Source organism: Oncorhynchus tshawytscha, linkage group LG02, assembly GCF_018296145.1.
Source record: "Oncorhynchus tshawytscha isolate Ot180627B linkage group LG02, Otsh_v2.0, whole genome shotgun sequence".
Classification (NCBI taxonomy): domain Eukaryota; kingdom Metazoa; phylum Chordata; class Actinopteri; order Salmoniformes; family Salmonidae; genus Oncorhynchus; species Oncorhynchus tshawytscha.
This window is the reverse complement of record NC_056430.1, coordinates 47194666-47222383: the sequence shown is the minus strand read 5'-3', so window position 1 is coordinate 47222383 and position 27718 is coordinate 47194666. Positions and strand designations below refer to the sequence as shown.

Genomic DNA, 27718 nt, shown 5'->3' with positions numbered 1-27718 from the left:
TACACCAGTTGGCCTGTTAGTCACAACTTGTGTTGTTGGCAACATTGATACAACCCGGGGGGGGAGGGGGGAGCATAAATGCATGTTACTCACACCAACATGTGACTTACTCTCCGTCACACGCACGTGGATGAGGTGAAATTGAAAATGTTAAGATTGCGCAAGGTTGATTAATTTAGAGCTTATGCAGAGCCGTTAACTACTCTAACATTTTCAACATAAGGGGTCATGAGTAATAAAGAGCCATACACCCACAAAAAGCTTAGGAATGCAAGTAATTTGCTTATGTGTTTTGTGGTTTGAGGTTGAAATTGCTTCAAATCATATTGTGTGTGTATAAATGTATGTAGTTTAAATTCAAGCCAAAAGCAACCAAGCTTCAGACTAACCTTCAACACATGACATGCTGTATGTGAATATGTATGTGCATTATTAATGCACACTAAGCAGTAACACACACACGTGACAGAAGACCTCTCATACAGAGCAGATGCATGTCAACGATTCAGTAGGCGACGTGCCAACGTGTTCTTTAAAACATATCTTTATTCCTAGTGACTCAGAGGTCACAACTATTACTGTACACGGCCATCCCCCGTGGCTAGAGGGCCACGAAACTAAACACCCCGCACCCTCTAGTCTCCACATGCTGGGTGCATTACGCAGTTAGCTCTACTCCAGATGTTTAAAAAAACACATAGAACACCCCCTGGTACAGACAGTACACATTACAAAAATAGTCACAGCACTGTCAAATTATAATCTCGTGGCAAAAATGAGGTCAAACCAGAGGTGTTGTTTGGTTATGGTTTCAATGAACAGTGTATGTGGTGATTTAAGTCTCCAGGTGCCCCAATGCTGTTAACACTCTTAAGAGGATTTAGCATTGCAGAATAACCCAATAAGACAGCCATGTAGGACCATTATGTACTCACAGTTATGTTGGCCTAGTCCCAGATCAACTCCTATAGCCCTAGGCACTTGATGACCCATTAGACATAAAAGAAGGGGACATTAAGTTGTATGTAGGGTGTAGCCAATAACTGTATATATTGAATGGACAAAGCCATCGATCCCGTGACACCATTCATTCCTATGTGAATACTCAATAGCGCATTGAATCCAAATGAAGTCGGTTAAGATGGTGTCTCATGGTGACATATGCGCTGTTTCAGCTACTCCAGGAAGTGATGTTGCAGGCTAGCTAAGTGCTGCCCCCTCTCATTGAGTACCTCAAGTTGAAGGCTGACCAGGGTACCGCAGGCTGCCAATATTAGCAACTCAATTGTCCTTAACTTCTGTGTGCGATTTTGAAAATAATCGGTTCAAGGACATCTGGTATATTAGAAGCATTTTTTTTTTATCAACACGAAGATTGCCATTTTTCCATTTACTCTAATGGGGGATCCTGTTTCCTGCTACCAATGCCTGCAGTACCATGGTCAACCTTGAACTTTCATGGCGTCAATGAGAAGGGTGTAGCGCCATGGGTTGATTTGGGACTGTAGGATTCTGTGTCAAGTATAGATTAGATACAGACATCCTCTATAGACGCACAATCCCGGGTCACGTTCATTAGACAGACTCCCAAATGTTTTGGATACATTTCAACATGTTCCTTTGAATGTTTCCGGGCACATTTATAAATTTGAGCACCTTCTCTGCTAAAAACCTAAATGTTCTCTCTCCTGTGTGGAGATGGCAAAGAGGATCACTGTCCATTCTCCATGGATAGTTATTTGCCATGGAAAGGGCCATTTTTATACCGTTATTCATTGGGCTACAGATACAGTCCTCCATGAACAGATAATGGTGACTTTCCAGGTCATCTTTTTTGCATGTGCACAATGCCTGGAGAAGGATTTACATATCAGAAACCACATTAGTATGATATAGAAAACGTATGAGCTATGCAGCCAGCGCGACTGCAAAAAGGACGAACATGGCCATTATTACATTTTTTACGCCCTGGTTTCCAGTGGAATTCAGCTGTCATTTGAAATTCTCCCTGGTTAAGTAAATCAGTCATTTGGTCCTCGGGGACCGGAGTGCGTCAGTCTTTTGTCACCTCCCGTAGACGTCGCCTTTCGACCAGGCCTCTTCGACCTTTCAGCTCTGTGCTTAACCCTCTGGGTTTCCTCCTGAGCTGGTTAGCTTTCTGTCCCTCTTTTTCACTGTCCATTTGAGGCAGATGACTCAATTATGTTCTGTTTTGTTTTTAATGCCTTCTCTCAACTCCTCTCCCCCTCCTTTCTCTCGCCCCACACCTTCCTCTTCTCCTCTCTGCCTCTCACTACTTCTCCAGGGTGTGGCGGCGGGTGGGTGTCACATGACGAGGCAGCGGGACTTCTTGAGTTTGCGTCGGCGCTGCTGGTACTCGCTCAGTTCTTGAAGGTAACCTCGGGAAGGCCAGCGCAGTCTCTCCACCTGTTCCCGCTCCTCCTCTGTCAACCAAGACAACAAAAAACAAAGGTTGCCATGACGATGTCACCCCGCTCTCTCACACACATGGATGCGCGCGTACACACAGTGCCAGTATTTATTTTTATCCGTCATTGCCTAAACCAACATTTCTATGAAGCCATCATGAAGCCACATGCATGCTCTGCCTGAAACACTTGTGTTTACACCCAAGAGCTGGACCAATGTGAATAATATTGTGTAGTACTATTTAGTCTTTGTATCGTGTATCACTTCACTTGTGCCCTTAAAGATCCGTCCATTTGACCTTAAATATGCACTGGTGTACGATGACATTGTTAATGGAAATAAACCTGTTGTAGATGCAACTAAACCTTCCCTGTGTGCTTATTAACCCGTGTGGGCTTTATAAAATGTGTCATAATCTGGGATGAAGTGGCTTGATGAGCGTCAAGAAAGGTAAACGCTAACAATGCTAATTTAGCGTCATAGGTGTGCAAATGTTTTTTACATGCTATGACAATCTACTACATCCTCAATCAGAACTGCTTATTTGACCTGTAGTATGTTCCCTTTCAGAATTCATATGTCCCCTACTTAATTTGTGCTATCAAAACTAACATTATGCCTAAATGGATTACACTTCACTACTTCCCTTTAACATACGGTCTACACAAAGCTGTCAGTAAAATGTAATTCGCTTTCACAACAGCTGGCATCGGTTTTAGCTCATGGTGACTCGCACGTGTCCATTTCCTTAGTTGGACATAGCATGGATTTTGCAACACCAGTCACACTTAGTGAGTTTGAGTTATCAATATGTCTTGTGTCTGATCTCTCACCTGAGAGCTCCAGGAAGTCAGGCTTGTGACTGAAGATTAGGTAGTTATTGGCTATGAAGTGGAGGAGCCATACGTACAGCTGCTCTGCGTTGTGGCACTGCGAGAGAGAGAGAAAAAGAGGTAGAAGGAGAGAGGGGAGGAGTCAGCTATTTGAGCAAAGATGTATTGTGTAACTGTTGAAGATTTAGAATATATGGGGCGGAATAAATTAACACCAGCAATGACATTTTCCAACCCTGTGCATGTGCATGCATGCATATTCTCTGCTTTCCCTGCCTCCAGTGTTTTTAAACCAATGACCAGAAAGAACTGGATAGGTGACAGCACATTGGTGGGTTAATCCTTCACAGCGTTCGGTACAAGTTATTTCCTAAACCAAATCCTCTCAGGTTTGTGGTAAGGATCATTAATAAAACTACAATTATTTAATCATACATTATTTATTTTTTGGCACTGAATATTAGAAACATTGAAACATCAAGGGGTGCATCATCTGAATAGTCTGAAGTGACTTCCCTGTCTTCTCTCACTCTATACCTCCACTGAGTGGAACGCAATGTGGTGGATGCTACTGAAGATAAGCTATTTTGTGTCAGAACACACATACACTTGCTGAATCCAAAATCCTTCCCCTAGGCTTCTTACTTCTGTAAATTCACCCTGACTATATTAAACAGATGTAGGGTATGTTACTTACATTTGTATCTCTATTTGCTATGACGTGTTACATTACCAATAAAATAATGCTTAGAATTACTTAACAAAAAGTAGGGCAGTTGGACGGGTTGGCATATAACATGACCGTCTAGCAACCCAAAGGTTGCATGGTCGTGTCGGGGACGACTGTAGCATTTTAGCTAACCCTTCCACTTAACCTTATTCTACTAACCTGCAATGTAAATTCTCCTAACCTGCTGGGTGCTAACGACATCCAATTTGTATGATATTGTACGACCGGGTATGGCGTATCAAATTCTATTAGTCACATGCGACGAATACAACAGCTGTAGTAGACCTTTCAGTGAAATGCTTACTTGCGAGCCGCCACCCAACAATGCAGTTTACAAAATATGGATAAGAATAAGAAATAAAAGTAACAAGTAATTAAAGAGCAGCAGTAAAATAACAATAGCGAGACTATATACAGGGGGGTACCGGTACGGAGTCCATGTGTGGGGGCACCGGTTAGTTGAGGTAATATGTACATGTAGGTAGTTATTAATGTGACTATGCATAATGATAACAGCTGAGAGAAGCAGCGGTGTAAAAGAGAGAAGGGGGGCAATGCAAATAGTCTAGGTAGCCATTTGATTAGATGTTCAGGAGTCTTATGGCTTGGGGGTAGAAGCTGTTTAGAAGCCTCTTGGACCTAGACTTGGCACTCCGGTCCAGCTTGCCGTGCGGTAGCAGAGAGAATGGTCTATGACTAGGGTGGCTAGAGTCTTTGACAATTGTTAGGGCCTTCGTCTGACACCGCCTGGTATTGAGTTCCTGGATGGCAGGAAGCTTGGCCCCAGTGATGGCTGAGCAGTTGCCATACCAGGCAGTGATGCAACTGGTCAGGATGCTCTCGATGGTGCAGCTGTAGAACCTTTTGAGGATCTGAGGATCCATGCCAAATCTTTTCAGTCTCCTGAGAGGGAATAGGTTTTGTCGTGCCCTCTTCACGACGGTCTTGGTGTACTGACCTCCCTATAGGCTGTCTTGTCGTTGATCAGGCCTAGCCATGACCAGCCTTTCAAAGCACTTCATTGCTACAGATGTAAGTGCTACAGGTCGGTAGTCATTTAGGCAGGTTACCTCGGTGTTCTTGGGCACAGGCACTATGGTGGTCTGCTTAAAACATGTTGGTATTACAGACTCAGACAGGGAGAGGTTGAAAATGTCAGTGAAGACACTTGCCAGATGGTCAGCGCATGCTCGCAGTACATGTCCTGGTAATCCATCTGACCCTGCAGCCTTGTGAATGTTGACCTGTTTAAAGGTCTTACTCACATCGGCTGCGGAGAACTTGATCACAGTCTTCCGGAACAGCTGATGCTCTCATGCACGTTTCAGTGTTATTTGCCTCGAAGCGAGCATAGAAGTAGTTTAGCTCGTCTTGTAGGCTCGTGTCACTGGGCAGCTCTCGGCTGTGCTTCCCTTTGTAGTCTGTAATGGTTTGCAAGCCCTGCCATATCCGACGAGCATCAGAGCCAGTGTAGTACAATTCGATCTTAGTCCTGTATTGACGCTTTGCCTGTTTGAAGGTTCGTCGGAGGGCATAGCGGGATTTCTTATAAGCTTCTGGGTTAAGAGTCCCGCTCCTTTGAAAGTGTCAGCTCAGTTTGGATGTTGCCTGTAATCCATGGCTTATGGTATGTACGTACGGTCACTGTGGGGACAATGTCATTGATGCACTTGTTGATGAAGCCAATGACAGATGTGGTGTACTCCTCAATGCCATTTGAGGAATCCCGAAACATATTCCAGTCTGCTAGCAAAACAGTCCTGTAGCTTAGCATCTGCTTCATCTGACCACTTTTTTTATTGATCTAGTCACTGGTGCTTCCTGCTTTAATGTTTACTCGTAAGCACGAATCAGGAGGACAGAATTATGGTCAGATTTGCAAAATGGAGGGCGAGAGAGAGCTTTGTATTTGGAGTAAAGGTGGTGCAGAATTATTTTCCCTCCGTTTGCATATTTAACATGCTGATAGAAATTTGGTAAAACTGAGAAGTTTCCCTACAATAAAGTCCCAGGCTACTAGGAGCGCCGCCTCTGGGTGGGCGTTTTCTTGTTTGCTTATGGCGGAATACAGCTTATTCAATGCTGTCTTAGTGCCAGCCTCCGTCTGTGGTGGTATGTAAACAGCTACGAAAAATACAAACTCTCTAGGTAGATAGTGTGGTCTACAGCTTATCATGAGATACTCTACCTCAGGCGAGCAATAGCTTGAGACCTCCTTAGATATTGTGCACCAGCTGTTATTTACAAAAATACATAGTCCGTCGCCCCTTGTCTTACCAGATGCCGCCATATTACCAGCCAGCTGTATGTTGATAGTGTTATCGTTCAGCCATGACTCCGTGAAACATAAGATATTACCATTGGTAGATTCATCTTCCCGCTTAGGTCATCTGTTTTATTCTCCAAAGATTGCACATTTGCTAGCAGAATGGAAGGAAGTGGAGGTTTATTCGATCGCCTATGAATTCTCAAAAGGCAGCCCGCCCTCTGGACCCTTTTTCTCCACCTCCTCTTCACCCAAATCACGGGGATCTGGGCCTGTTCCCGAGAAAGCAGTATATCATTTGCGTCAGACTCGTCAAAAGTAAAAAAAGGATTCTGCCAGTCCGTGGTGAGTAAACCCAGTCTTGAAGTCCAGAAGTTATTTTCGATCATAAGAGACATAAGCGGAACACTATGTACAAAATAAGTTTAAAAAATAAGTTGCAAATAAACTAACAAAAAAACACCATCAGTTGGGGACACGTAAAACGTCAGCCTTCTTCTACGGCGCCATTGTTACAGTAGTATGATACTGTAACGACCCTGGGTTTATAAGCTCGGATATTGACTCTGCCGCTAGAGCATGCTTTTGGGGCACAGTCGATAGCGCGCTGGACTTCGGGCTAGAAGGTCGAGGGTTTGAGACCTGCTCCCTGCCTGTTTCATTACATTGGTGTCAGAAGTGATCGGACCTTGCATCCACGACAGTGCGTGTGCTTGGCCAATGGAGTGCGTTCATATAAGACAGAGTCGTAAGCTAGCATGAGGACGCGCTCTTTGAAAGGAGGGAGTAGTGTAACAACCCTGGGTTTATAAGCGCAGATATCGACTCTGCCGCTTGTGCATGTTTTTTGGGGCACAGTTGATAGCTCGCCGGACTTCGGGCGAGAAGGTTGAGGGTTTGAGACCTGCTCCCTGCCTGTTTCATTACAATACTATATTTCCTCCAATTCGAATGATGATGTATGACCACTATTCCATTTGTAACATATCATACTAAAAGGAGGGGTACAAATAAAACTTCCCAAATCCTATTGATTTCCCTGAGACCATGTTGGTAGATTTTAAAGAATCAAACGCGTATGAGAATCTTCACTATATTGCTCACACCTATCAAACGTTTCAGATCTACAGGAGTGCCAAGATGAAATGGAGAATATCTTTCACACACCTACCTTAGCCCTACGGAGAAGCCGGATCACACTGATGCCGGTTGATGCCAGCTCTCGGCTAGGCATGCTCTGGAGGTAGGCGCACACACACACCTCACACAGGTGCTGCAGGCGCTTCACCTGGTACATCTCTGCACAGACCAGCACGGCCATGGCCTGCAACACACTGGCTGGACACACATACATAGACACTGTCAAACATACTGGAGCCTCATTTAGAAAATCGTAAATTGTGGTTGAAATCCATGCCATTGTTGGGATTTATAAACCGCACACAGACCACAGCAAATGTCTCCATTTGCTGTACTGTCAATCATATCACATTACACACAGCTGTGAAAAATAAACCAACGACCAGATAACTCACACTCACTCGCTCACCCTCCAAACAAATTGGGCATTACAGTACTATTTATCATATCGTACTAGGGTCAGTGTCCACTCCAATTTCTTTTGATGTCCCCCCAGCCTGTCAATTTTTTGGGGAGCTGACAGTCAAATCCCTTTAGGCCATAAGAGATACTATTTATACCATCTGAGCATGTAAATCCACCATAAATCATGTCACAGCCTCTACTGAGCAGCACCGAGGACCCAGGACAGTGGCGTACCGCAGTTTTGCGGGGCCCCTTCAAGGTCTGAGCTAGGGGTGTAATGGTACACGTATTCGTACCGAACCATTGAGTATGGAGACCTCTGTTCGGCCCGCACTGTGAACCTGACTGTACATAAAAATATATATTTAAAATATAAAATCGCTAGGCCTATAGGCTTGAGTAAATCTGAAATAAGAAAACATCAACGTTATCAAAATTCTCATCTTAATTGGAGCATTTCAATCTATCCTTTTGTTGCAGCTGGGAGCTAGTTCTGTTCAATGGCGAGTGGTGGGGTCGGAGGAGAATTCTCCATAATTTAAATCTCTAGTTTGGGAACATTTGCGCTTCCCAGTAGATTACAACGGTGATGGACAGAGCGAGTATGTCGACAATGCTTAATGAGTATAGCCTATGCAGCTGCCATCACCTCAAACTTGTTGACACATTTACGCCTACTTCAGCCCATGTTTCTTATTAACAGAGCAAGACAGAAACACACAAAAACAACACAACTTTGTCTCCCCTCTGCATTTAAGCAGCCCTTTGCAGCGGATTCTGACCGGGCCAAAGAAATTACTAGAGCGATAGGTATGTTTATAGCTGCGGACAGAGGCGCAACTTTGGCTTTAGAAGTGTGTGGGGGGGGGATTGTATATATATATATATATATTTTTTTTTATCCAGTCGGATAAACACTCCAAACAGCCTACCCGACCTCTTGGAGGCGTCCGCATGGTCCTAAAGCACACCATTGCCACGTTTTGTATCACATTCCAATGACAAAACTGGGGGGACAAAAATGCCATTTCAGAATGTGGGGTGGATATGCCCGTCCCCAGTGAAAGTTGCCCCCCTGGCCGTGAATATGCGCCCATTCTCGGTGGTTGAGAAGAATAGGGGGTTTCAGCACCTCGTGAAAGTGCTCAAGCCACATTATGAACGTGGCTCTCTCGCACCCGTTTCAGCAAACTGGGAGTACCCGCTCTATATAAGCAAACTAAAGCAAAATGTTGTCAATTAATTGGCCAATGCACCCCGTGTTTTGCGTAATACAGATGGATGGACCTCCAGGGCTACAGAGAGCTACTTAATAGTGATAGCCCATCACATTACCCCGGAGTAGGAAATGTGAAGCACCATGCCTCAGACACGCCCTCTTTGTGAGTCACATATTTTTCTCTTTGTAAGATAACATTATACAATATCTTAGCCACGGTTACACATTGATTTCACAAACATATTTCACTTTACCTTAGTGTTGTTCATGAGTAATCGTGTTTTCATTTAAGAAAATACAATGTGTTGGTATTCCTGATTGTGCCCTCATCATTATGACTCATGATCATACAGTATATGGAAACATGAATACCAACACTTAATATATTCTTAAATTAACAAATATTTACTGCAGTAACTGTTGGCATTTCATTTTCCCACTGTACCGAAACCAACCCAAACTGGGTTTGGTGAGCTGTTACACCCCTAGTCTGAGCTAAAGATAATTTCCTGCAATTCTACACATATTGCCATGGGACTTAAAGAAAAAATGTGCAGTTTTATAGCTAATCTCATGCTATTCTACACAATGAGGCTGAGAGAATATATAATTTTTACAGCTAATTTCCTGTTATTCTAGGGAATCAGCTGCTCATAATAAGGACCTTAATTGGCTGAATACTGAGTGTTATGCTGCGTTTAGATGAGGGACACACAAAAAACGTCATACCAGTCGGGATAGCGGAACAAGAAAGCAAGAAAGAGGGTGAATGCAAAAGCAAGCCAGCACGATGGTATGCGTTGCTATGGTGATTTCAGTAACAAACAGGGCAAATCAACATTAAAATATCTGAACTCTGGCGACAAGTCCCGTCTACCATTGTGCTTTTATTGAAAACAATGACATCCGGGTTTGCCATCTACCTCGTACCATCTAAACGCAGCATAAGTTAGAACAAGGTTGGAACAATAGTTCTCCAGAATGATGGTTTGGCCACCCCTGGTCTCAAGGCCATGTCTAGCCCTAACCCATGTTTACCCAGAGTGGGACCTTTACAAAGTGCCTGTTTTTGCTCCTGCCCTGCAGCAGTGGACCCACCAGGACAGCAGGTGTCAGTGTAGAGGTACTCCAGGAAGGAGAGGAAGGTGTCAGAGGAGACTCCGTGGATGGGCACCACCCGACTCCGTGCCTCCGCGTACTTCCCGCTGAACATGGCCGCCATGACATCGCAGCGAGCCACCAGGACCGCCCGGTGAGCTGGTAACACACTCCCTGAAACACAGTCTATTTTTAAATATAATCTGGGTGGTTCGAGCCCTGAATGCTGATTGGCTGACAGCAGGGTATATCAGACCTATATACCAAAGGTATGACCAATTTATTTTTAATTACATTGGTAACCAGTCTATAATAGTAATAAGGCACCTTGGGGGTTTGTGGTATATGGCCAATATACCACAGCTAGGGGCTGTGTCCAGGCACTCTGCGATGTGTCGTGCCAAGAACAGCCCTTAGCCGTGGTATATTGGCCATACACCCCCGGACCTTATTGCTTGAATGTAGTCATTATTTTACCAGGTTACTTTGCTGATAACATATTCTCCATGCCAGCAAGGCCTTGGGGAAGAGTTGAGGAGGAGCGGGGTTGAATGATGGTTCAGGTGAAGAGAGAGAGCTTTCGGTAACGTGTTGCTAATCACACTCTTGATATACCTCTATTGTAAGGTGGAAGGTTTTTAGCCTCTTCACGATACAGTGGAGGATAATAGCGAAAGCTATTCACTGTATTTTGTCATTTTCTTTAAAGAAACAGACAAGCCTCTACAGCTTCACATCTACAGAATGATCTGCTCATGTACTGTCTCCGAACGGGTCGTTTAAATTAACCCAGAGCTTATGACAGCTATAAAGCATGACTTAATGGTTGTCTTGAAGTCTTGACAGGCATTGTGTCACTTATGACAGCCCTCTATAGTTGTGTGCAGCGCAGGTGAAGAACATGCTGCAAAGTGGATACATTTTGAAGTGTCGGGCATATTTAAAAAATATATATATTTCATTACATGGGTTATTGTAGATGATTGCTTATGAACTTGGAGCTTGGCATCACCCTGCGAGAGAGTTTGTCATAAAAACGATGTACTGTTTCTGCAGCAAAGTCATTTATAAAATTGTATACATAATATAACATCTGTAAACATAATATTAGGGTGTCTGTAGTATTACTAAGCTCTTATAAACAAAACAGAAGAATTGTACAAAATCTGGCATGAATGTCTAAAGCACCACGACTATTGTATATCAAGTGTACGTCATACAAGGCACCCTAAATATGTTGATGGCATTTTTTCTCTGGTGCAATAATGAAATGGACTGACTACCTGAGGGCCCTCAGTGAAGAAATCAGTTAATCATGTGTAATAGAAAAAAGTTGACTTTGTGTGTGTGTGTGTGTGTGTGTGTGTGTGTGTACTTGCCTTGCACCATGAAGATGACATCAGAGTAGAGAGGAGAGTTGAAGAGGTTGACCAGAGACTGAGGACCAAGCTGGGTGGGCCGAGCGTTAGGCGTATCCCTGGAGCCCTACACAGACACACACACACACACACACACACACACACACACACACACACACACACACACACACACACACACACACACACACACACACACACACACACACACACACACACACACACAGCATGGGTTATGTCTGAGGATTCCACCACTGTTGGTATTTACTACCATGAGTGCCATTCATTCTGAGCTTCCATCTCCACCACCCACCCGTGGCATAGAAATAGCCTGTCTACATGCCTGCCTCAGCAGTGGCCAACTCCACTGTCCCTGCCCTCCCTGCCAAGACCGCCTCAATGGAGCTGGCTAATGCTGAAACAGACTGGCAGGCAGGCTCGCTTCCAGAGCAGTCTGCATATCAAACCCATTGGCTTCATTATGCTGCAGTGATATAACATCGCTCGCATTGTGCCAGAGCCTGCTGGTTTAGAGTACACAAATCATTGACTTTCAACTGCTTAGTCAATCCTGTAGATGGATTGGAACCAAGCGTATGACTTGTATTGAGAAATGATACATGTAAATGATGAGTGCAAAAGTGGCACTTCACTTCTGATGGAATTGAAATAGAAGGAACTCAAGCCTGGTCACCAGATCGAATTATGAACCTGCATGTCACATGTCTCCTGATGTTAAGGCGGCCCACATCCCATTCCCTTTGCTCAATCTGAGAGTAAACATTATCCCAATTCAATCAATTAGTGCACTGCTAGTACACTGCTTTTGATCAGAACCACATGTATTGTCTTATATGGGGGAATAGGGTATCACAGGGTGTCTTTTTTTGCATGTGCGAGTCCATGTTAACCATGGGTCACCTTGTCTCTGCCCATGAAGGAGCGGACGCGGTCCATGAGTTGAGCCACGGCCAGAGAGTTCTTCAGCTTCTCCCCCACGGCCTCCTGGAGGTGCTCCCACTCCCACGCCCCTGGGTCACACCAGAACCACAGGCACACAAATAACATATATACCACAGCAACAGACAGACTCATATAAAATATATAAACACTCATACCGTATAGAGTGCCTTCGGAAAGTATTCAGACCCCTTTTTTCCACATTCTGTTACGCTACAGACTTATTCTAAAATGGAATAAATAAATTTCTCACACCAATCTACTCACAATACTCCATATTGACAAAGCAAAAAAAACAGCATTTTAGAAATTTGTGCATTTATTAAAAAATTAAAAAACATACTTTATTTACATAGGTATTCAGACCATTTGCTATGAGACTCAAAAGTGAGCACATGTGCATCCTGTTTCCATTGATTATCCTTGAGACTTTTCTACAACTTGATTGGAGTACACCTATGGTAAATTCAATTGATTGGACATGATTTGGAAAAGCACACCCCTGTCTAAATAAGGTCCCACAGTTGACGGTACATGTCAGAGCAAAAACCAAGCCATGAGGTCAGGAATTGTCCGTAGAGCTCCGAGACAGGATTGTGTCGAGGCACAGATCTGGGGGAGGGTACCAAAAAACGTCTGCAGCATTCAAGGTCCCCAAGAACACAGTAGCCTCCATCATTCTTAAATTCAAGAAGTTTGGTACCACCAAGACTCTTCCTAGAGCTGGCTGCCTGGCCAAATTGAGCAATCGGGAGAGAAGGGCCTTGGTTAAGGAGGTGACCAAGTACCTGATGGTCACTCTGACAGAGCTCCAGAGTTCCTCTGTCTATATGGGAGAACCTTCCAGAAGGACATTCATCTCTGCAGCACCCCACCAATCATGCCTTTATGGTAGAGTGGCCAGGCGGAAGCCACTCCTCAGTAAAAGGCACATGACAGCCCGCTTGTAGTTTACCAAAAGGCACCTAAAGGACTCTCAAGTCTGATGAAACCAAGATTGAATTATTTGGCCTGAATGCCAAGTGTCACGTCTGGTGGAAACTGATCCATACGGTGAAGCATTGTGGTGGCAGCATCATGCTGTGGGGATATTTTTCAGCAGCAGGGACTGGGAGACTAGTTAGGATCGAGGGAAAGATGAACAGAACAAAGTACAGAGATCCTTGATGAAACCTGATCCAAAGTGCTCAGGACCTCAAACTGGGGCGAATATTCACCTTCCATCAAGACAATGATCCTAAACACACAGCCAAGACAACACAGGAGTGGCTTCGGGACAAGTCTCTGAATGTCCTTGAACGGCCAAGCCAGAGCCCGGACATGAACCCGATTGAACATCTCTGGACAGACCTGAAAATAGCTGTGCAGCGATGCTCCCCATCCAACCTGACAGAGCTTGGGAGGATTTGCAGAGAAGAATGGGAGAAACTCCCCAAATACTGGTGTGCCAAGCTCGTAGCGTCATACCCAAGAAGCCTCGAGGCTGTAATCGCTGCCAAACGTGCTTCAACGAAGTACTAAGTAATGGGTCTGAATACTTATGTAAATGTGATATTTAAGTTGTTGTTTTTTAATGCAAAAATGTCTAAAAAAGTTTTTGCTTTGTCATTATGGGGTATTGTGTGTATATTGATGAGGACAACAAAACAATTTAAATGTCGAAAAAGTCAAGGGGTCTGAATACTTTCCAAATGCACTGTATATCATAGAAACACTATACTACTTATATATACAGTGGGGCAAAAAAGTATTTAGTCAGCCACCAATTGTGCAAGTTCTCCCACTTAAAAAGATGAGAGAGGCCTGTAATTTTCATCATAGGTACACTTCAACTATGACAGACAAAATGAGGAAAAAAAATCAGATTGTAGGATTTTTTATGAATTTATTTGCAAATTATGGTGGAAAATAAGTATTTGGTCAATAACAAAAGTTTATCTGAATTATTTGTTATATACCCTTTGTTGGCAATGACAGAGGTCAAACGTTTTCTGTAAGTCTTCACAAGGTTTTCACACACTGTTGCTGGTATTTTGGCTCATTCCTCCATGTGAATCTCCTCTAGAGCAGTGATGTTTTGGGGCTGTTGCTGGGCAACACGGACTTTCAACTCCCCCCAAAGATTTTCTATGGGGTTGAGATCTGGAGACTGGCTAGGCCACTCCAGGACCTTGAAATGCTTCTTACGAAGCCACTCCCTCATTGCCCGGGTGGTGTGTTTGGGATCATTGTCATGCTGAAAGACCCAGCCACGTGTCATCTTCAATGCCCTTGCTGATGGAAGGAGGTTTTCACTCAAAATCTCACGATACATGGCCCCATTCATTCTTTCCTTTACACGGATCAGTCGTCCTGGTCCCTTTGCAGAAAAACAGCCCCAAAGCATGATATTTCCACCCCCATGCTTCACAGTAGGTATGGTGTTCTTTGGATGCAACTCAGCATTCTTTGTCCTCCAAACACAACGAGTTGAGTTTTTACCAAAAAGTTATATTTTGGTTTAATCTGACCATATGACATTCTCTTAATCTTCTTCTGGATCATCCAAATGCTCTCTAGCAAACTTCAGACGGGCCTGGACATGTACTGGCTTAAGCAGGGGGACACGTCTGGCACTGCGGGATTTGAGTCCCTGGCGGCGTAGTGTGTTACTGATGGTAGGCTTTGTTACTTTGGTCCCAGCTCTCTGCAGGTCATTCACTAGGTCCCCCCGTGTGGTTCTGGGATTTTTGCTCACCGTTCTTGTGATCCTTTTGACCCCACGGGGTGAGATCTTGCGTGGAGCCCCAGATCGAGGGAGATTATCAGTGGTCTTGTATGTCTTCCATTTCCTAATAATTGCTCCCACAGTTGATTTCTTCAAACCAAGCTCCTTACCTATTGCAGATTCAGTCTTCCCAGTCTGGTGCAGGTCTACAAATTTGTTTCTGGTGTCCTTTGACAGCTCTTTGGTCTTTGCCATAGTGGAGTGTGGAGTGTGACTGTGAGGTTGTGGACAGGTGTCTTTTGTACTGATAACAAGTTCAAACAGGTGCCATTAATACAGGTAACGAGTGGATGACAGAGGAACCTCTTAAAGAAGAAGTTACAGGTTTGTGAGAGCCAGACATCTTGCTTGTTTGTAGGTGACCAAATACTTATTTTCCACCATAATTTGCAAATTAATTCATTAAAATCCTACAATGTGATTTTCTGGAATTTTTTTTCTCATTTTGTCATAGTTGAAGTGTACCTATGATGAACATTACAGGCCTCTCATCTTTTTAAGTGGGAGAACTTGCACAATTGGTGGCTGACTAAATACTTTTTTGCCCCACTGTAAGATTAATGAGCCAAATCTCTTTTTCGTCCACTTTCATATTAAAAAGATCCACCTAAAATTGCGAATAATTCCCAACTATTTGCACATTCAGATCAAATTTTTTGTTAATATCATACCTTTTGAGTTCCTTTGTCCATGACAGAAAATATTTCACCACCCCATTCCTTTTTCCACACAACTTCATCTAAGGATGTAGAGTGTGTTTCCTGTAAACAGTTATATTCCTTTTCTTTTAGCCACGTAAAGACTGATCTTTTTTTATAATCTGCTAAACCATTAAAATTATAACTGGCTATACTTACTTCACCCCTTACCATAACTAGATACTATTCTCAGTCTAAATTGGCCATAATTAGTGCTCGTAAAGTTACTGCCGTCAGAGGTATTATGACGGTCAAAACTAGATCTTTCAAATGTCTGATATTTAAAATCTAAAAAATAGGTTCTAGCAATATATGTAGCGGTTTTGTTTTAATCAAAAATAACAAACCGGGTGTTTTCCAGCATACAGTGTTCAGCTGCACACTCCGATGACGTGTGACGACAATGAGGGAGTTAATTTGTGGAATTTAGTTCCTTCTTAATGCGTTTGAGAAAAAAACAGCTCAAATAAGCAAAGAGAAACGACAGTTCATCAGTACTTTAAGACATGAAGGTCAGTCAATGCGGAACATTTCAAGAACTTTTAAAGTATCTTCAAGTGCAGTCGCAAACACCATCAAGCGCTATGATGAAACTGGCTCTCATGAGGACCGCCACAGGAATGGAAGACCCAGAGTTACCTCTGCTGCAGAGGACACGTTTATTAGAGTTACCAGCCTCATAAATTGCAGCCCAAATAAATGCTTCACAGACTTCAAGTGACAGACACATCTCAACATCAACTGTTCAGAGGAGACTGTGTGAATCAGGCCTTCATGGTTGAATTGCTGCAAAAAACACTACTAAAGGACACCAATAAGAAGAAGAGACTTGATTGGGCCAAGAAACACGAGCAATTGACATTAGACCGGTGGAAATGTGTATTTTGGTCTGGAGTCCAAATTGGAGATTTGTGTGGGTGAACGGATGATCTCCGCATGTGTTTTTCCCACTGTAAAGCATGGAGGAGGTGGTGTTATGGATGGTGTGTAGGTGCTTTGCTGGTGACACTGTCTGTGATTTATTTAAACTTCAAGGCACACTTAACCAGCATAGCTACCACAGCGATACGCCATCCAATCTGGTTTGGGCTTAGTGGGACTAGAATTTATTTTTCAACAGATCAATGACCCAACACACCTCCAGGCTGTGTGAGAGTGATGGAGTGTTGCATCAGATGACCTGGTCTCCACAATCCCCCGACCTCAACCAAATTGAGATGGTTTGGGATGAGTCGGCCCGCAGAGTTAAGGAAAAGCAGCCAACAAGTGCAAGGCATATGTGGGAACTCCTTCAAGACTGTTGGAAAATCATTCCAGGTGAAGCTGGTTGAGAGAATGCCAATAGTGTGCAAAGCTGTCATCAAGGCAAAGGGTGGCTATTTGAAGAATCTCAAATATAAAATATACACTGCTCAAAAAAATAAAGGTAACACTAAAATAACACATCCTAGATCTGAATGAATGAAATATTCTTATTAAATACTTTTTCTTTACATGGTTGAATGTGCTGACAACAAAATCACACAAAAATGATCAATGGAAATCAAATTTATCAACCCATGGAGGTCTGGATTTGGAGTCACACTCAAAATTAAAGTTTGAAAACCACACTACAGGCTGATCCAACTTTGATGTAATGTCCTTAAAACAAGTCCAAATGAGGCTCAGTAGTGTGTGTGGCCTCCACGTGCCTGTATGACCTCCCTACAATGTGGGCAAAGTATGTGAACCCTTGGATTTAATATCTGGTTGACTCTCCTTTGGCAGCAATAACCTCAACTAAACATTTTCTGTAGTTGCGGATCAGGCGGAATTTTGGACCGTTCCTCTTTACAAAACTGTTTTAGTTCAGAAATATTCTTGGAATGTCTGGTGTGAACCGCTCTCAAGGTCATGCCACAGCATCTCAATCATGTTGAGGTCCAGAAGGCGTATTTTCTTCTGTTGAAGACATTCTGTTGTTGATTTACTTCTCTGTTTCGGGTCGTTGTCCTGTTGCATCACCCAACGTCTGTTGAGCTTCAATTGGCGGCAGATAGCCTTACATTCTCCTGCAAAATGTCTTGATAAACTCGGGAATTCATTTTTCTGTAGATGATAGCAAGCTGTCCAGGCCCTGAGGCAGCAAAGCAGCCCCAAATCATGATGCTCCCTCCCCCATACTTTTGAGTTCGGATGAGGTTTTGATGTTGATGTGCTTGTGCCTTTTTATCTCCACACATAGTGTTGTGTGTTCCTTTTAAACAACTCAACTTTAGCTTAATCTGGCCACAGAATATTTTGCCAGTAGCGCTGTGGAACATCCTGGTTCTCATTTGCTAACTTCAGACGTGCAGCAATGTTTTTTTTGGACAACAGTGGCTTCTTCCATGGTGTCCTCCAATGAACACTATTCTTGTTTAGTGTTTTACGTGTCGTAGACTCGTCAAGAGATGTTAGCATGTTCCAGAGATTTCTATAAGTCTTTAGCTGACACTAGGATTCTTCTAAACTTCATTGAGCATTCTGCGCTGTGCTCTTGCAGTCATCTTTACAGGATGGCCACTCCTAGGGAGAGTAGCAACAGTGCTGAATTTTCTCCAATTATAGACAATTTGTCTTACCGTGGACTGATGAACATTAAGGCTTTTAGAGATACTTTTGTAACCCTTTCCAGCTTTATGCAAGTCAATAATTATTAATCGTAGGTCTTCTGAGATCTCTTTTGTTCAAGGCATGGTTTACATCAGGCAATGCTTCTTGTGAATAGCAAACTCAAATTTTGTGAGTATTTTTATAGGGCAGCTCTAACCAACCATCTCCAAACTCATCTCATTGATTGGACTCCTGGGTAGCTGACTCCTGACTCCAATTAGCTTTTGGAGAAGTCATTAGCCTAGGGGTTCACATACTTTTTCTAACCTACACTGTGAATGTTTAAATTATATATTCAATATAGACAAGAAAAATACTTTGTGTGTTATTAGTTTAAGCACACTGCGTTTGTCTATTGTGACTTAGATGAAGACCAGATCAAATTTGATGACCAATTTATGCAGAAATCCAGGTAATTGCAAAGGGTTCACATACTTTTTCCTGCCACTGTATACCACAAAAACAGACACTCATATACAGTATTGAGTCTGTATACAAAACATGAAGAACGCCTGCTCTTTCCATGACAGACTGACCAGGTGAAAGCCATAATCCCTTATTGATGTTACTTGTTAAATCCACTTCAATCAGTGTAGATGAAGGGGAGGAGACAGGTTAAAGAAGATTGAGACAATTGAGACATGGATTGTGCATGTGTGCCATTCAGAGGGTGAATGTGCAAGACAAAAGATTTAAGTGCCTTCAAACGGGGTACAGAGGTAGGTGCCAGGTGCACCGGTTTGTGTCAAGAACTGCAATACTGCTGGATTTTTCACACTCAACAGTTTTCCGTGTGTCTCATGAATGGTCCACTACCCAAAGAACATCCAGTCAACTTGACACAAGTGTGGGAAGCATTGGAGTCAACATGGGCCAGAATCCCTGTGGAACGCTTGACACCTTATAGAGTATATGGCCTGACAAATTGGGGGGAAGGGTGTAACTCAATATTAGGAAGGTGTTCCTAATGTTTGGTATACTCAGTGTATAAACACTCATGCATACCATAGAAACACTATAATACTCATACCACGGAAACAGATATACTCATATATACCCCGGACACAGACTCACATAAACCCTAATACTAATATATAGGCTACCACAGAAAAACGAATACATATGCTACCACATAAATCTGCATAAAGAAAATATGCTAATTTCCCCACCAGTGGAGTGTTTTAACCAACTGACTTGTTTACGCATAAAAATCAGTCTGCGATGACGTAGTGCAGACAAAATGTACTTTTTCATCTACCGAATACAAATCTAAATTGCAATATGTTTCCATCGCATTTTCAACTCTACCGGTGGTTTTGTCACAAAAACTGTTGAGTTAAATAGCATATGGGCCTATTCTAGTCTTGTCATATGCATTCTAGACAACAGCTCACAGATACAGTGCGGGTAGGCTGTTCGGGTAGTCTAAAATGATGAGATTATTATGGATAAGAGCGAGAATATTTATTTGTCAAATGGCAGTCAAGCTTCGATCATCATGTCACCAGAATGAAATCGTACCGAAACTTCCATCACTCGCATAAAAACTGTGGTTGGAAACATGGTTATTGACTCAAATATAAACAACTTTGTGTACTCTCTCTCATATAACATAATATTGTAGGAACACCAATGCAAATACGAAAAGATCCACAGAGTCGCATAGGAGTGACACTCATAACTACATCACAGTGGCCTACTTTTCAGAAAGTACCTGTGAGAAAGAAAAACCATTGACCGTGAGTTAGTATCCCAAGGAATAGGCAGGAAAACTCTTTCAATTAGCATATTCCTTGAAATCATCAAACAACAGTCCTTCAGGCAGCCTTGAAGGTTGAAGGGGTGGGTGGAGTATTCCTTCATATATGAAGGCAAACAGACCATTGCAGCAGGAGGAGGTGAGTTATAGGGGTATTAGCTCATCACTTTTTATGGAGGTACTTTAGCTGATACAAGGATTAATTTAAACACCCAGCGCAGGGTAATATCCCACAAACACCTCATTCAGGAGATTAATTCCAAGCTGTGACATAAAGCTTTCTCGCTGAAAATCAACTGCTGAAATTTCCTCCAAGACAACGGTAGGTCGACTCAAGGAAAAGGTTAATTGGTTAGTTTGGTTCACAATGCAGGGTAAATGGAGGGTAAAATCATCTTAATTAAACACTGATGATCTTTATGTGGTACCATGACTAAGCACAGCCAACACACACACACACACACACACCATGGAGACTACGGATAGAGTCATAGCAGGATGTTTCATACAGTGATGGGAAATTATCCACTGCAAATGATTGCACCTACCAAAGCAGACATTAGCTCACTTAGCTAAAGCCTCGCTCTCTAGTGCTGATCCACATGCTTAAAGCACTTGGCACTTAAACTAACTTTGACATTTAAGCTTGTTTCAAAACAACAGAACTTAAACCAGTAGTTTACCTCGGTAGAGGAACATGAGTGTCTCCCATAGACACAGGCACAGCAGTGGGTCCTTCACCACCAGGCGCGATAGCCGTCCAGCCAGATGCCCGTCGGGCCGCGACCCGTCCTCCATGCCCAGGCCCCCATCCCAGGTGGAGAGCAGCGATGGGGGGCCACCATCCCCCCGGCCATCCCCCCGGCAGGCGCAGCGCGATATGGGCCTCTCCCTGGCCTTGGGGCCCAGCAGCAGCTGTCTAAAATAGGGACTGACAGCACAGAGCACAGCGGCGTGCCCCCAGCCCAGTTCCTTGCCAGAGTCCCCAGAGTAGAAGGCCACGTCGGCGAACTGGCCGCCACGCTCCAGCAGCCACTGTAGGTCCTTAGAGAAGCTGGACTCCTCCACTCGGATGGGGGGAAGACGCGCTGAAGGGATGGAGTGAGAGATGGGTACAGGAAAGGGGGAGTCGTGGGAGAAAAGGGAAGAGAGGAGATGAGATGTTGGAATGAGAGAGGAGAGTAAAAGCACAGAGGGAAAAGGGGAGGAGTAAGTAGTGTCAACATTGTTACGTATGTGGCTCGGATGGAATAAAAATGGGGAAGGTTAGCGAGAGAGAGATCAAGAGAAAGAAACAGACAGAAAATGGATGGAGGGGAGAAGGTTGAAAGAGGGGGCGAAAGAATAAAGGATTGATGAGAAAAAAAAGAGGGAGAACAGAAAGATGATCAGACAGTTAGCTTAGGGAGTTGGGCGTGGGAACGAGGGATGAGGGAAAAGCAGAGAATATTAAGTAAAAGGTAAACAGAGCGAGAGAGTGTGAAGGTATGTAAATCACTGTTCTATTATAAACCTATTTATGCTTAATCCATGCTGTACCCCTGTGCACCTCATCACTTTTTTATGGCCACTCTGTTTTAGCCTGGTATACAGGCAAGGCTGTCCAGGAATCAATGCACTTCATATTTCATGGACTGTGCACTATAACGAGAGAAAGTTAAGTAGTTGGACGGGCACCAGCCAAGCCAGCCCACCCACGCACCCACTTTGGCAGTGTTGCTCTTATCTGTCAATCACCAGGCCAAAGTTCATCAGACATAGCAACATGGAAGGCTGCTATATTCAGTACGTTAACTGTAGCTTAGCCGTGTGTTCGTATTTTTATTTTAGATTTTTTTATTTTTTTATTTCTGCCCCCTTTTTCTCCCCAATTACGTGATTACGATCTTATTTCATCGCTGCAACTCCCCAACAGGCTCAGGAGAGTCGAAGGTCGAGTCATGCGTCCTCCGAAACATGACCCGCCAAGCCGTATCTCTTAACACCCGCTCGCTTAAACCGGAAGCCAGCTGCACCAATGTGTTGGAGGAAACACTGTTCAACTGACAACCGAAATCCGCCTGCAGGAGCCCAGCCCGTCACAAGGAGTCGCTAGAGTGCGATGAGCCAAGTAAAGCACCACGGCCAAACCCTCCCCTAACCTGGACGACGCTGGGCCAATTGTGCACCACCCTATGGGACTCCTGGTCACGGCCGGCTTAGCCGTGTGTTCTATTTCTGTGTCCATGAACACAGATAGGTGTCAAATTTGTAATAGCACATTTACAGGAATAAAGAATAAAATAAACACTATAGGGTGAAGGGCTGACTAACAGATGATTCGAAACTTTGATAAAGCAATGAAAGGCTATATTCTATATTTAGTAAGGGAAGAAAATTGTCCACTAACTGTTTGCTACACAGAAATGCGATCTTCTATTGAAGTGACAACGTTTCAACAATGTTTCAACCAACATGATATGATCTTCGTCACTTAAGTATTGTAGTACTATCACTAAGCTTCACTAACTGTTCTTTAGGAGCAGCAAACGGTGAGTCTGTATTCATTTTCATTGCTTTATTTGTCTCCTGTGGCATGTTTGGATGTGTGCAATTACTCTCTTTTCATAATTCAAAATTAAGTCCATGAGCCCAAAATAGCCCTGGCTTTCTCATCTCAGATCTCACAGACTTTAGATCCATGCAATAATAAATCCCCAAAAGTAATGAATCTACTATACTGGAGCAATTGTCGAAGAAATCTTAACACTATTCCACTAATCTGTGTCTGCTATCGATTTAGTTCAAACTCAAACTGTTGGCTGATTTAAAAATGTTAAATATAATTTAAGTTAACAATAATATCTAGTAGCATGTTAACAACAACAGCAGCATGTGCAGAGAGAACAAGAAAGGGCTGAAAATTAAACCCTGAGGAACACCACAAGTAAAGTTGATACCATACAAAGACGCATATAAATTATTTAAAGGGGCTTCTCATCTTGCAATGCCAGTCTCTCACCTGGCTGTTCCAGATGAGGGGGGTGGGGCTCATTCAGCTTGTTGCTCCGCCTCTTCTCCGGCCTCTCTTTGGCCTTCTGCTTCAAACACTGAATCATGAAGTACTCCAGCTGAAAACATACACAAACGCACGCTTGTTAGAATAAACCCACACACACCAATAAAACATTTTAATCACATAGCAGCCAGTCCCCATTCTTATCTTCACTAGTACAATGGCCAATAATTTGCCATCTGCATCATCGATGATGATTGATAACATAGAACACTCCAATCATATATCACACCATCAAACAATATAATCCGTTCATAACTGGCTGATGCCGACACTCACCACGCTGCCAAAGTAGCGACCCACAAAGACATGGTTCAGAGAGGGCAGCTCCAGGTAAGTGGCCCCCAGGTCCCTAGAGAGCTGCAGGCCCTCACTATGGGGGACACAGCTGCTCCAGTCTGATGCACACAGGGGGCACGTGCAGGGGGGCCCCTCATCTGGACAGTGAGGGGACAGAGAAGAGGTGAGTGAGACAGGACAACATTTACCTCCTCTAAACGCACACCTGCAAAAAATAGATATTACCCACAGAACTTCCAGCAGAACATATCAAGATTTTCTTTTATCCATCAAAGATATAACCACATACTGAAATTCAGACAGATTTACAATGCATGCACAGAGGCACACCGTGCATGCGAATACTGTAGCCTACATGCAGAGAGACAGTCAGAGTGTGAGAATATGAAGAGAAAATTACAGGGAAATGGAGGGAGGAGTAAAGAGATACAGAAACAGCATAAAAGCAGAGAAGGAGCCAGAGAGAGAGACAGAAAGAGTGTGGCGGTCTGCTCAGTGCCAAATGCAAGGGATAAATCACTCTGCTAATAAAACTACAGGCATAGAGTGAACACCAGACACTGTCTGTGGTGTGTGTGTGTACAGTATGTGACGTGTCCTGCAATGATTCTGCCCTAGGTGGTCTCCTAAACCAAGGCAACAGGAAACACAGCTGTCATTCTCCACATTCATTAGGGGATAGTTTTAGCATAGACAATAAAAGCAGTGACAAAACAACACAAAAACATAGTGTCAGGTCCACCACTATCCCACAAGGCCCCTCTCTCACCACCAAAGAGTTATCAAATACTATTATCATCTTGCAATGAAGCTCTGGCAAGATCTAAAAGCATCTCACTGTGCTAAAAAGTAACCCATCATGAATGTCCTGGATTTGTTTATATGAAATGAAAATGACTTATGGTCACGCATATAGACATTAAAGTGGGCTTGATGGTTAATACTTTGCTAGTTTAATACCACCGACCTGGGCAATGCTACATGTACCACACTGTACCACCAAAATGTACTGTGGTTCTTTGTGTGTGTGTGTGTGTCAGGCTTTGGACTTTGCCTACTTTTTTCTTGCATCAAATTATGCTTGGTTTGTTTGTTGTTTTAGCCACAAAGACATTACTTAGAGACAAAATCCTGGGGCCTGTTTGAGATTGAATCATAAGATGAGCATCATGCTCTTAACTGAAAGGACAGGGAAAAGACAAATCCACTCCTTCAGCAATTGTTCCTGCTCCGAGAGTATGTAATGTAGCAATCGTTTGGTAAGCCATATTTGTCAAATTTGCAAATATAAAGATCAATTAATTAAGGCTATTTCAAAAGACTCAAAATTCTGTGATTTTTGGATGATATTAGTTTGGGTTTATTGGATCGTAAAAACAGTGTTGAGTCAAATGTCATAAACATGGTTGGATGTCATAACCTTTTATGAATGGTGTGAGGCCACATAACCAATCATTGTCAATATTTCTATACTCTAAGTGCTATGAGGCAACCACTGACTGCAACGGAATGTAAGACTGCCTAGCAAAACTTCACCACTTGACTCATGATACAAAATATCATCCTTATTTAGCCAGGCAGGTCCATTAAGATTTGTATTTTATTTAAGATGATGACCTGGCATGTGGTAAGTGCATGGTAATACAGCACAAGAAGACACAACATGTCCCAACAGGACAAAATGGTGTTGTGGTCAAGGATAGACCAATGGGATCTCACCGTTTAGGCGTGCGCCCACAGCAACCAAAATGACGGGCACGCCCCAGTGACGTAGCAGGGGGCGGAGTCTAGGGGCATATCCGTTGCGCACCTGCTGGAAGGCCATCTTGTCGTTGATCGAGTACTTGATGACCAGGATGTCAGCCTGTTCTAGAACGCTCCGCACACTGGCCCAGTCACTGTCCAACAGATCCTGTCCACACACAGAGTACATACACACATTTTAAATACTTTATTTGAATCCACAAATCACATTACAGTCGAGGATTCAAACATTTTACAGGACACGGATATATTTTTCTCCAAACTGCTAGGCTGCCAATGACAGCTGACACAGAGCAGTACTTTGCTAGCTGCTTTGCCTTTGTCCTATGCAGTCCTGCAATCTGAAGGCCACGTACTGTCATGCCCGAGACCCCTAAATATCTGCACTACAAGTTGCACTGATAACCAAGGCTGTTTAAGTGTGACACAAGGGGCTGGTGTTTTTAGTATCAACATTATAGGGCCCGTTTCCCAGATCCAGTTTAAGCCCCACTCCCCCTAAAAAATAACTGTTAATTGCGACTTGTAATCAGTCTCCATCAGACCTGAGAAGAAGTGGTCAGATTTGTTCCACTGCCCTTGCTGAAAACAGTTTCGGAATTCAAAATGCATGTGCATCTCAAGAGCGCTCCTCACACTCAAGGAAGCCAGGTAAACAAACACAAACAGTGGCTGGAAGAGTGACTCACTCCTTTATAACAACAATACTAATCTGACCATACAAATGCATTTTTCCCTGCCTGCTTATTGGTCTGGCTTGGCCCCTGATAACCTACATCTGTCTCCACTAATGAAATCTATTCTGAAAGGGAAAAGATTAGCCACCGTTGGGTGAAGACAAAGCTCAGGAAAGTAGACTAACAGTGAAATGCTTACTTTAGGGCCCTTCCCAACAATGCAGCGAAAAACATTTTGAAATAATATAAAAATAATCACCCACCCCAACATCTCCAGAGCCAAAACACACACACACACACTTACCCAGCTAGGGCAGTCCTGCACCACCACAGTGACGTCTCCAAAAACGTGGGACGTGTACTCCATGAAGGCCGGGTTGGACAGGCTGCTCTCCTCAGGCCCTCCGGCCATGGCGCCGTGGCCCAAATAACTCCACAGCAGGCCCCCCTGGAGCTGGCCCTGACCCATGGCCTCTTCTCCTGGCCCCACTCCCCCGGGGCACTCACTGCCCAGCGCAACAATATGAATGGACCTGTAAGTAAAGCACACCAGATGGGGGGGACACAGTCAGGGTCAGACCCATTAGGAACCAGACAAGCAGAGATGGGCTGACAGATATGGTGTGCTGCCTGGTACACTATGGGGGTAGGTAGGGTGAATGTGATGTGTCTCTCAAATGCAGTGTGGGATGCTGCAAAGGAGGGAATTAGGGGGAAGTCAGGTGAACGTGTCTCTAATACTGCGCCTGTGAGAGATGCAACAAGGAGGGAATTAAGAGCCTTTTCCTCTTATTATACATGTCTATCACGGAGACACTGCATCAGGTTGTGTCATTGAGCGAATGACACCGACAGGCGTTGCTCTGTCAGATTTGTTTAGATTAAAAAAACAATTGAGAATTGAATTATTATTATGCAATTATCCCATTCATAGCCCATTATTGGCAAAAACATGCGTGGTACAAGCACACAGTAGAAACGCGGGAGGAAAGTAGGCTACCCAGTCTTCTGCATCAATTCATGAGGTGCAGACAGCAACTTACATGGTCACCACGGGTTTCTGCTGGTCAATGCCTTGAACACGTTCTCCCACCGTGCGTTTTCACATGGGTCCGCAGTGAGAGGCTTTTCCGCAATGAGTCCCGAGTATGGGGACGTTAATCCCTCATATCGGTGACTCGCTCCCCACGACCGCGGTTGAAGAGTTTCAAAATCCCCTGTATTTCCTTCTCGTTGTTCATTCATAAAGCAAAACCTCTTACAGTTTACGGTAATGTAAAGGAATGTAAACACTACTGGTTGGATCCAGCCGGCGCCGTGGACTACCACTGCGCTAAAAAATAAACAAGTTGTCAATAGCTAAAAAAAAAATAAACGACGCGGAGAAACCAGCACCTCAATATTCCTGGCACTCATGCCACCGCTTTATCCAATGAAAATTGACGTCGCTGTACAAAACAAAGTCCACTGGGCAGAGGAAGAAAAGTGGGGAGGTAATGCACGGAGAGAGCGAGAGAGACTGGGATAGAGCAACAGACCGTGTTGATGGAGAGTGGACGCGCCTGACTCAGCAGCAAACAATACACGCGCGCACGCACGCACGCCAA

General features: G+C 43.7%; 2 protein-coding genes across 2 annotated transcripts in view; one reads left to right on the top strand and one right to left on the bottom strand.

Moving 5' to 3' along the window:
* Positions 1-2789, top strand: part of glrx (glutaredoxin (thioltransferase)) — a 5424-nt gene extending 2635 nt beyond the window's left edge. Inside the window, exon 3 of the mRNA XM_024401614.2 lies at positions 2306-2789. The gene's annotated coding sequence lies outside the window, so the exon portion shown is untranslated. The remainder of the gene's footprint in view (positions 1-2305) is intronic.
* LOC112233767 (rho-related BTB domain-containing protein 3-like) lies at positions 2324-27718 on the bottom strand. The gene is made up of 12 exons (XM_024401615.2): positions 27155-27718; positions 26416-26644; positions 25390-25582; positions 23650-23807; positions 23317-23425; positions 20999-21403; positions 12419-12528; positions 11501-11606; positions 10122-10295; positions 7431-7597; positions 3264-3360; positions 2324-2444 (listed from the first exon to the last, which is right to left on the bottom strand). Coding segments are annotated over exons 1-12 (1869 nt in total). The 5' UTR covers positions 27157-27718; the 3' UTR covers positions 2324-2325.

Coding starts and splice junctions, on each gene's coding strand:
- LOC112233767 (XM_024401615.2), bottom strand. Junction 25,583..26,415: donor TGCAGGACTGCCCTAGCTGG/GTAAGTGTGTGT, acceptor GTGTGTGGACAG/GATCTGTTGGACAGTGACTG. Junction 2,445..3,263: donor TGACTTCCTGGAGCTCTCAG/GTGAGAGATCAG, acceptor CTTGGTTGACAG/AGGAGGAGCGGGAACAGGTG.